The sequence below is a fragment of the Sceloporus undulatus genome, chromosome 5 (genome assembly GCF_019175285.1).
Source record: "Sceloporus undulatus isolate JIND9_A2432 ecotype Alabama chromosome 5, SceUnd_v1.1, whole genome shotgun sequence".
Taxonomy (NCBI): domain Eukaryota; kingdom Metazoa; phylum Chordata; class Lepidosauria; order Squamata; family Phrynosomatidae; genus Sceloporus; species Sceloporus undulatus.
In genome coordinates, this window is record NC_056526.1 from 63,426,353 (window position 1) to 63,437,350 (window position 10,998).

The following is a 10,998-nucleotide window of genomic DNA, read 5'->3' on the forward strand; positions in this document are numbered from 1 at the left end:
GTAATCTCCACACTCAGCCTTTGCAAGGTGCCTTGTATCCTTAGAGATATAACACTGCTATAAAAGCTCAGTCCACACCATGATCAAATACAGTGATTCTGTCCTCAAAATTATTCTCCCAAAATTATTACAGCATAGAGACCTTTCCATTTCATCCTTCCAACGTTAACATTGTAAACTCATTCACCAACCATAAAAAATTCCTGAATAATTAGATGATCATTCAGTGGTAGCCAAGAATGAAATTTGCTATGTAAATATAGATGCAGTTTTCTTTCTCATATCTCTGTAGTTAACTGTTCTGTACACCCAGAAAAAACCCTCTCTCTAGCTTTGTTTCTCTTATCTGTGTGGTTCACTTTTCTGTTCACTCAGAAAGAATTTTCTCTCTTGTGCCCAAGTGGATTTTAGTGAACCTTAGTGGCAGGTTGTAGAGAAGGAATGCCATAGCTGATCTTAAAGTCCTGGGAAAGTTCCTACAGGCTCACTCTCCTTGAAGCCAGAATAGCAGCTGGTTTACGACTGGAATTTACTGTGGGAAATGTATCTGCACAGTAGTTACTGTAGTTAACACTTCATAAAGATTTTTACTGTTAAGTACATCAAACAAACTTCTAATAAGAGTCCTTGCTTTAGAAATTACCATAGCAAATGTCAGTAGTAAGACAGCCTCACTTATCAATGATGCTGTTAAAAAGTGTTCTCTCTGTATTCTTTACTTGAACTTTTGAGCTCTCATTTGGATTCAGTCTTACCATAAGATTACCATCTTTGCATGCATAATTTATTATACAACTAATAAAATAAATGTAATCATCTCTCTGAAACACAGTTACTGTCTGAAAGGGGAGGGCATGAGAAGAACATCTGGGATAGGTCTGGTGCATAATTTTTCTACTATGACTTCATCCTGTTTCTTCTCTATTGAATAAGCCATTAAATTCCAGATGTGAACATGGGCTTATTCCAATTTTATAGAAGTAGTTGTCATGTAGGTGCTATATTTCTGGACATTCCAGAAACATCTTTTAAAGTAAATATGAGATGAACCTCTCTCTCTCTTTTTTTTAATGGTTACAAAATGTATTCTCAAGTGGCATGCCATAAAAGCTTTTATTCACTGAGAGAAATTATAAATAGCTCAAATATTAAATAGTCATTTGTTTAATCTTTGTTAGCAAATAGTGTCTATAAACATGATGATGATAAGCATCTGATAGTTTATTTACATTTCCTTTAAAAATATATCTTAGAACTATAAACATCTTACAGTTTATTTATACTTGCATTAAAATATATCCCAGAACTAGTGCTTTAATTCTGGCATGACAGTATTTACATTTTCACACATAGTGATGGATATACTGTAACACCAGTTATTTAAAATTGCTATACCCACCAATGTACAAACCTGCATCAAATAATGGGACCGGTATGGTGTAGTGGTTACAGTGTTGCATTGGGAAAGATGCAGGGAACTATTGCATTTTTCATTGGTCTAATAATAATAATAATAATAATAATAATAATAAAATTTATTTGTATCCCGCCCCTCTGAGAACAATCGGGCCAGCTAACAAAGTTAAAAATACAAAACATATAAAATCCCTGGTACTCTCCCCTCCTTAAAAAAGTATTAAATTTAATATGTTTATTTTGACTTTTCTTTTATAGACAACATGGCTGCCCCACATTATTTTAATCATATAAGTGAAAAGATGGAGAAGTTACTACAGGTGAAAGCATAGAGATGTTGCATACATATTACTTCAGTGGCCACTGATGCCACAAAGCGTTTTTGTCATTTTTCACACATGCTTTATATGAAGAAATCCATTATATGTTCATACTTGTTTCACACAAACAAGTTGCACAGCCTTTATGTCACATATTGGAAACACTCCTAAATATTTTGCTTTTTGGTCATATGTTTTGGGCTGCTACCTGTTCAGTTATGCAATATATGAGTTAAAACTCAAAGAAGACTTACAGCCAGAACTTCAGTTGTCCCAAATGAAAAATGCCAGGCGTAGATGCCTTTTGAATTGCTAAATGTCTAGGATAGTTACAAAAATGAAAACCTGGCCCACTAGGCGCTAAGCTTTTCCGTTGTTCAAATTTTAATATCCTGAAAACAAAATTAATTTAAAAGCTATTTTCCTGATAATTCTGTAACAGTATTTAATGGTCTTTGACATAAATTCATATTCCTACTTTTGACTGTTAACTCTGTGCATACAGAATTGAATTTTAAGTTGTGGTTTTGTTTTTTATTGGGGCAGCATTGCCGCCATGGAATTTGTGTAAGCAAAGAAATGGAAAAGCTTCCTGTGGATGGACAGTGGGGATCCTGGGGACCTTACAGTTCATGTACCAGAACTTGTGGAGGCGGTATCAAAAGTACAACCAGATTGTGTAATCGACCTGAGTATGTGTTTTTCTTTTCTTTTAAATGTATGTGCAATTAGATTCTTTTCATTCCATTTATCAGTTTGAAAGCAACAGTAAATTAGCAGAAGTAATTAGTTTTGCCATTCATTTTTCACACATCTGTATGTCACTGCATAAAAACTACCTAGTCACTTGGGAACACTTTGTCCCAGCTAGGACTGGCGGTGTACAGACCGCCCAAAAAGGGCTGTCTGCCAGCACCTTGTTTTGCTGCGTGAGGAAGTGGACAAACCGCGTGACTTCCTCATGCAGCAAAAAGAACCCGCAAATGCGGGTTCTTTCTGCGGCGCCATAATGACACCACTGTGCCAATGGCACACTCGCAACGTCATTATAAAATAATAATAAAATTTTCATTTCTATCCCGCTTTTTGCCAGGCAATCAAAGCAGTGTACAACAAGTTAAAATACATCCATATATAAATAGTGCCCCCTTAAAACAAGATTAAACAGTATACAGTAAGATTAAAAACTACATATTAAAATCCAACTAATCCATTAAAATCCAATCCATTATGGGGGCGTGACGTGCGGATGCTAAGCGTCCGTAAAGTCAAAATGGCGGTACCCGTGTGTACAGGGCGCTGCCATTTTGATGCCCTCGTCACGTGCTAGGGTTGAGGCACGTGTGGACGGTGTGCCCTCGGCCAACCCCTAGCACATGGCGAGGGTGCCCTATAGGCCCATCTGGACTGGGCTATTGATTGGGGATATTCAGATCTAGACAGGTATGCCTGTTTGCTTCTAAAAATATTAAAACACATAGCTGTTGTCTGGGTGCTGGTCTATCAACAAAAGCACAGTTGTTTCAATCCTTAAGAACATTTGGTCATACTTAAGAGTATAATTTCAATTTGTTGTTTGGATGTTAAAGGCAGACATTATGAGTATTCTATGTCCATGCTGCATTGACTGCATGGATTGTAATATTGTGGTATTGTATAAATCAAAACTTTCTAGACTGGATAAACTTCAGGCATAGAATAATGCAATTGTTTCTGAGAATTCTTGATAGTGCAGTAATAGCATTTTACGCTTTCTTTCCATTTGCTTTGTAATGGCTTAAATGGCTTTTCATGAAATATTGTTTTCTGGAATACTTTTTATTGCTTTTTTATGACTTATTGTGAACCACCCTGTTTAACTGCAGTTGGAATAAAATATTTAAAATAAAACATCAAAGTCATTTAGGTCTAAAAAGAAACTTTGTTGTGTCTGGATAGAAGGCAATTATTTATATTATAGCAGCAAGGTCTAGGCTTGATTTTAGAAAGTATCTGAATACTTGCAGTGAACATACTTCCAATGCAATTTTTAACTAGGCCAAAACATGGCGGAAAGTACTGTGTGGGCCGCAGGATGAAGTTTCGATCATGTAACACTGATACATGTCCTAAGGGCAGAAAAGATTTTCGAGAACAGCAATGCTCAGACTTTGATGGTAAACATTTTAACATCAATGGATTAACATCTACTGTACGCTGGCTTCCAAAATATAGTGGCAGTAAGTAACTGAAAATGGTCTTTTCTTGCTAAATAGTGATTTATTTTATTTTATTTTATTTTTGGCAAAGCTTCATAAGTGACAAATCTGTGTTTGACTTTTTTGTTCCAACAGTTTCCATGAAAGATCGCTGTAAGCTTTTTTGCCGCGTTTCTGGCACAACATCATATTTTCAGCTGAAAGACAGAGTTGTTGATGGTACTCCATGTGGACCAGATACGCATGATTTATGTGTCCAAGGCTTATGCAGGGTAATCAATTTTATACTGGTGGTTTTATATGAAACAACACAAATCCTGTTTAAAAGTGTTGTTATGTTGTTCAGAGTGATTGTCAGTGTAACACACAATTCTGTATAGAATGGATAACTTTAATAACTATGTGTTATGAGATATGTATACAGTGCGCCCTTCTCTTATGCAGGGGATTCGTTCTGGACCCCCCCCCCCGCATAAAAGAAAAAGCACGTAAGCTCAAGCCCCATAAGAAACAATGGGGGTCATGTCTGTGGCGCGCTGTGTGGCACAGGAGCCTTTTTTCCGCCATGGCTTCCAGCATATGTTGGAAGCCGCATATAGCGCCCGCATATGATGTGGCACACTGTAATATGAAGTCACATTTGAACTAGCAGCCATAAAACAGTCACTTGAGTGACAGCCAGAAATTGGAGAAAATTTCTAGTGTTATTGAAATTAAATTTAAAAATTTGGGTTTGGTAATGATAGCAATCAGTGGTATCATGGTTGTGTGTAATCATGGGGTCCCCCTACCACTGTGGTGGAAGCATAAGTGCTGGTGTTGCTGCACCCAGCACCAGCTCTTTCTCCTTTGCCTGGCCCTCTCCCTGAGAAGGAACCCAGGCAGTAGAGGAGGAGGGGTGAACAATTAACCCGTTAAAGCTATTTCACTGCCTTCCTCTCCCCCTGAGGAGGTAGCTGGGCAGCAGAGGTGATGAAGGGCAAATGCCTGCCCCTTGAGTCTCCTCCAATGCCTAGCTCTCCTGAGGAGGAAGGGCACACACTCACCCCTCAAGGCTCCTCCACTGCCCAGCTGTCTCCCAAGGAGGAAGTCAGGTGGCAGAGGAGGAGGGAAGGAATGACTGCGCGTCTTTTGTCTCTTTACACTGCCTCACTTCCCTGGCTTTCTCTCAGCCGCCCTGGCCAGGGAAGTGAGAGAGAAAGTGAGGCAGCAGGATGTGAGCAGAGGTAGGGGAATCTGCTGTTGCTGCTTCTTGGCAGCTCTAACGAGGTCTGGCTGGAGAAGTGGACCCAGTGAACAAGGCAATCGGAGGAGGTCACTGCTACCCCCTTGGCAGCCCTTCTGCAGCAGGTGCCACTGATGACAATTATAAATGCAATGAAGCTCTGATGTAGTGATGTAATGATAACTGTGTCATCAAAATTTAAAGGGAGAAAGGAATACATCTTTGACAAAGGAGGAAAGAAGATAAGAAATGCAGAAATGTGCTACACCTCCTAGTTACAAAATCATGAGTTGATACAGCTGACTGAAAGTGTTCAGTCTTTGTTGTTCCTACATTAATCAGTTCTTAGCAGATGTTTGAATCTATGTGTGAATCGCAGAGTGTACAGATAATAGGTGTTAAGTGAGCATTCTCAGTTTTTGCAAGGTTAGAAAAATAAAATTTAAAAAAGGGAACAGTCTATCTGATTTCTAACCCAGACAGGAACTGACCTCTGCCCATACTCTTTCATCTTCCACCATAGTATCCAACGCCTTTCTCAAATTCTTTTTAACTCACTATATTGACTACATTGGTGCCCTGGCATGACAAATCATAGCGAAAGAGAGAGAGAAGAAAAGAGGAGAGGTTTATAATTTAAAATTAGTGTTTTAAAGGGTTTTACAAAAAAAAAGAGAACCTTCTAATTAAACAGAATTACCTCTAACTAAACAGAAAACTGTTGTATGGACATTAAACTATTTTAACATGTTCTTTTAGCAAGCTGGCTGTGATCATGTCTTAAACTCCAAAGCGAGAAGAGATAAATGTGGCATCTGTGGTGGTGACAACACATCATGTAGGATTCTTGCTGGTACTTTCAACAGTGCACATTATGGTATGTTTTCCTACAGATGCATGTGATTATTGCAAAATAATCGTTCATAGTTTTAATTTATATATAATTGTGTTTCAGGCTATAATAGCGTAATAAAAATTCCCATAGGAGCAACAAACCTTGATATACGTCAGCACAGCTATTCAGGGAAGCCAGAAGATGACAATTACCTTGGTAAGCATTTGGTTAATTAAGTGCTGGTTATAATTTTCTATTAGGAATAAAAGCAATATAACAATTGTGAAATATCATTGGTAACACACAAATTGGTACACTATTGCTATTTGACCTCCATTTCACATACTTTGCTCCTAAACACAGATCAAATCATTTTTAAATTGCATTAATTCTTTAGTTAAAAAATGAAATTATCTTTTGAGTATCTGACTTCTCATTCTCATGAAGCCCCAGGAATGTCGTCTGGTCCCACTTTGTAATCTCATTGAACCCTTTAGCATGTTATAAGAGTTCAATCATTGTCTGGAAGTCTCAGGTGTTCTAAGAGTAGGATATGTGGCAGTGTGACAACGTTGCTTCAGCAAATAATGTCTTTATCATACTGCTGTTTCGTATCATATGCCAGTATGCAAATGTCTGTAGATAAATAATAATAAATGAAAGGAAGTGAGTGATTGATGTCATCAAAATAATTGTTTCTTTAAAGAGGTTTCTGTGTAAAATGTTAATTATCAATGTGCAAGTGGGATGTAAGGTTAAAGTGAAGATGTACTAATCATTATTCTCTCTGTCAACATTGTTATAGCATTATCCAATACTCAGGGGAATTTCTTCCTGAATGGAAATTTTGTTGTCAGCCTGTCTAAAAAGGAAATCAATATATATGGAGCTAATTTTGAGTATAGTGGTTCAAATAATACTGTGGAAAGAATAAATAGTACTGGCCGGCTTGAAGAGGACATTCTTTTGCAGGTGAATTTTTAATATTTAATAAATGGTAAGCACCTTTATTTGTTGGACATAAGAAATAAGGAGAAATACACTGAAAAACAGTTTGTTTGTTTTTTTGTAATCTTCGTTTAGGTATTATGTGTAGGTAATTTGTATAATCCCGATGTTCGCTATTCATTCAGCATTCCTATAGAAGAGGGAAATGATCTGTTTACTTGGGACCCATATGGGCTTTGGCAGGACTGCAACAAAATGTGTCAAGGTATTGTCATTTTCTTGTTGATGTGATGTGATATTTAATTTATTACAAAAGTTCTTGTCATAACCTTTCACACTATATTTCTTTTTCATTTTCCTGTTAACTAAGACAGTATACTTGTGGATAAAATACAGTTGTGTATAGATCAACTGATACAGTACAAAACTAGTTTAATTTAATGGTTTAATTATACTGATGTTACTGTTAAAAACCTAAATAAATTATAATTATCATTTCACCATCTTAAAAATATATTACTACAGAGGGCCAATTCCAAAACTAATTTCATATAGAATCATAGAACTGGAAGAAACCACAAGGGCCATCTAGTTCAACCCTTTGCCATCCAGAAACACATAATTAAAGCACCCCTGACAGATGGCCATCCAGCCTCTGTTTAAAAACTTCCAAAGAAGGAGACTCCACCACACACCAAGGGAGTATATTCCACTGTTGTACAGCTCTTACTGTCAAGAGCTTCCTCCTAACATTGAAGTGGAATCTCTTTTTGTGTAGCTTACATCCGTTGTTCTGGGTTCAATTCTCTGCAGCAGCAGAAAACAAGCTTGCTCCATCCTCAATATAACACCCATTCAAATACGTATACAGGGCTATCATATAAAATCTCTTAACCATCTCTTCTCGAGGCTAAGCATACCCAGCTCCCTAAGTCTCCCCTGATAAGGTATGGTTTCCAGACCCTTCACCATTTTGGTCACCCTCCTCTGGACATGCTCCAGCTTCTCAACATCCTTTTTGAATTCTGGTGCCCAGAACTGGACACATTATTCCAGGTGATGCCTGACCAAAGCAGAATAGAGTGGCATTATTATTTCCTTTGATCTAGACACCATACTTCTATTGATACAACCTAGAATTACATTGGCCTTTTCAGCTGCTGCATCACACTGTTGACTCATGTTCAACTATGGTCACAAGGACTCCCAGATCCCTTTCACATGTAGTCTCGTTCAGCCAGGTGTCCCCCATCCTATATCTATGTATTTCATTTTTCCTCCCTAAGTGTAGTACCTTACATTTCTCCTTGCTGAAATACAATTTGTTAGCTTTGGCCCAGCTTTCTAATCTATTAATGTCATCCTGAATTTTGATCCTGTCCTTTGGGGTAATAGCTACTCCTCCTAATTTGGTATCATCTGCAGATTTGATAAGCATGCCCTCTGCTCTTTCATCCAAGTAGTTGATAAAGATGTTGAATAGCATTGGGCCCAGGTCAGAACCATGTGGAACCCCTCTGGTCATATCTCTCCAAGATGAAAAGGAGCCATTACTGAGCACCCTTTGGGTTTGGCCAGTCAACCAATTACTGGGTGATAATTGTTGACCTGATGATGCCAGTGCCAGAGAGCTTCCACTAAAAACTCCCTGGGCTGGCTTCTGTTTACAAGGAAATGGGAAGTCCCTTCAGCTGATGGCTGGAATAGCCTCTGTTGCACAGTCTCTAGGCCAGTGATGGCGAACCTTTTAGAGGCTGAGTGCCCAAACTGCAACCCAAAACCCACTTATTTATTGCAAAGTGCCATGTCCCTCTGGCTTTCTAGTAACAAACTCTAGCAAACTCTGTGCTGGGGCGACAGCACATGTGCCCACATAGTGGGCTCTGAGTGCCACCTCTGGCACACGTGCCATAGGTTCGCCATCACTGCTCTAGGCAGTCCTATGGTCTTTCCCCTTCATGTTATTGCATGTCAGCTCTCTGAAATAAACAGAGCAAGGAAGGAGAGGAAAGAAATTAAAATTATCCTGGAAAATGAGATTGAGCTATTTTTAAATAAAAACGAAAATAACATCTTCTCCCATCATGATTTATAAATGTCATGTTAACATTTTTCAAAACATTCTGCTTAAGGTCTTCGCAGGAGGAAGGTAACATGCATACGAAGGAGTGATCATCTGCTAGTATCTGATCAAAGATGTGAGCATATAACACCTCCCAAAGCTCTAACTGAACAGTGTAATACAGAATGTGAATTAAGGTAAAAAGAAAAAAAAGTGGTTATAAAAAGGCTGGTTGTAATCTCTATCTTTCTGGTTGAACCTTCATAAAGTGGTATGCATAGATTAGCATTTTTTTATTATTAAAACAATGAAATTTGATATATATTTTGAATATGCTTTTACAACTTAGAAGTAATTTATAGTGTGTGTTTCACAAACTCATTTAGATAATTGTCTATAGACTCTTCATTTCATTTATTTGTTGTGCTAAGATGTTTTAAATTAGTTTTTCTGTAACTGAATCTATAAAAGGCAACAAATATGCTTCATTTTTCTTTAAATGCTCCTGATGCTAGTTGGATACCTTCATAATTTTGGTTACCTTTACAAACTAAAACATATTTAGTTTTATATAATAGTTTATACTTATAGGTGGCATATCATTGGCAAAAGTGAATGCTCAACTCGGTGTGGCCCAGGGTTTCGGTCTTTAGACATCCACTGTATGAAGTACTCTGTTTCAAAGGGACTGAATGTTCCAGTGGATGATAAATACTGTGCTGATCAGCAGAAACCCCCAGTCCGAGAAGTCTGTCATGGAGACTGTCTTCAGGCAAGCTGGCATTACACAGAATGGTCAGAGGTACATATTTAGAATATTATATTTTTCTAATTAGTTCTTGCATTGAAGTGTGTGATTTAGCTTGATAAGCTACTGATGGATTTCTGTGTATTTTTAAGTGCTTGGTACAGTATTTTTAATGACATCATTTTTATTTATTTATTTTTTTAATAGAGGGGCGAAATAGATGGTCAAAATAAACAGGTTTCTGGCTAGCTTCCAAGCAGGGCACTTGAAGCTGGCTGGAAACTGCTCCTAAGCTATCCCACAGAGAGAAAAATTGGGCTAAAAAGGAGCTGGGTATTTCCACTTCTTCTTGGAAAATGTGCACTTTCACTCATATGTCTAAATGCACCACTGCCAGAGTGGTTGTAAAGGGGTGCTTTGTCCTAACCCTAACTCTAATTGTGCATATAAATGCCCCATCGCAGGAGCATGTTTAGAAGGAATGGAACTGCCGTACTCAAGTGGTGGGGGTGGCAATGCCCAAAGGAGAAAGTGTAAAAATCTCTCATGGAGATAAATAAAACATACACACACCAGACAGTCAAAGAATGGACATGGGATGAAGGGTGGGCATGACTGTACGTCGCCAGCATTTGCATGGACACATCTCTGCTCTGATGCCCTGTGCCGGTGGAGTGCTGCACATGTGACTGTGTGAAGGTTCACAGGAATGGCCATTCGGAGGGAACAATAAAAAGTACCCAGTGGTGCGGCTTGAAGTCACGCCATGTAGTCATGACATGCGCCCTCCAGTTGCCTTGGTGGGGACTCAGACCACTTTCAGAAAAAGCAGCTTCATGCCGCTTTTTCCTGCTCATCTGTTTCACCCCAGAGTTGGAGGGGAAAAATACTAGATTTGTCTCAACTTGTACAGTATAATGTATAATTATATATAATATGTTATACATACATATATTATATATAATTATATATGTATATGTGTATATATATATATATATATATATATATATATATATATATATATAATAGGGTTGACTGTAGCATTAGGCAGAGTGAAACAGTCTCTCCAGCTATTGCTCATGAATACTGTCCCCATTGTTTGTGGACAGAACTGTGCTTACCACACAGCCTTTAGAGGGTCCCTATACTATCTTTTGTCAGGTGCGATGCAAGGACGTAGCTAGAGGGGGGGTTTGCGGGGTCTGGTCCCCCCCCCCTTCAGGCCTGGGGGCATTCAAGCTCCTTC

The 10,998-nt window shown here is 38.3% G+C and overlaps 1 protein-coding gene across 1 annotated transcript in view; it reads left to right on the forward strand.

The window, feature by feature from the left end:
* The window catches only part of ADAMTS20 (ADAM metallopeptidase with thrombospondin type 1 motif 20), a 107,830-nt gene that overhangs the window by 45,702 nt on the left and 51,130 nt on the right, over positions 1 to 10,998 (forward strand). The window contains exons 12-20 of the mRNA XM_042469932.1: positions 2,283 to 2,428; positions 3,774 to 3,955; positions 4,070 to 4,206; positions 5,919 to 6,036; positions 6,115 to 6,210; positions 6,800 to 6,966; positions 7,078 to 7,207; positions 9,075 to 9,201; positions 9,596 to 9,806. Coding sequence (XP_042325866.1) covers positions 2,283 to 2,428; positions 3,774 to 3,955; positions 4,070 to 4,206; positions 5,919 to 6,036; positions 6,115 to 6,210; positions 6,800 to 6,966; positions 7,078 to 7,207; positions 9,075 to 9,201; positions 9,596 to 9,806 — 1,314 coding nt within the window. The remainder of the gene's footprint in view (positions 1 to 2,282; positions 2,429 to 3,773; positions 3,956 to 4,069; positions 4,207 to 5,918; positions 6,037 to 6,114; positions 6,211 to 6,799; positions 6,967 to 7,077; positions 7,208 to 9,074; positions 9,202 to 9,595; positions 9,807 to 10,998) is intronic.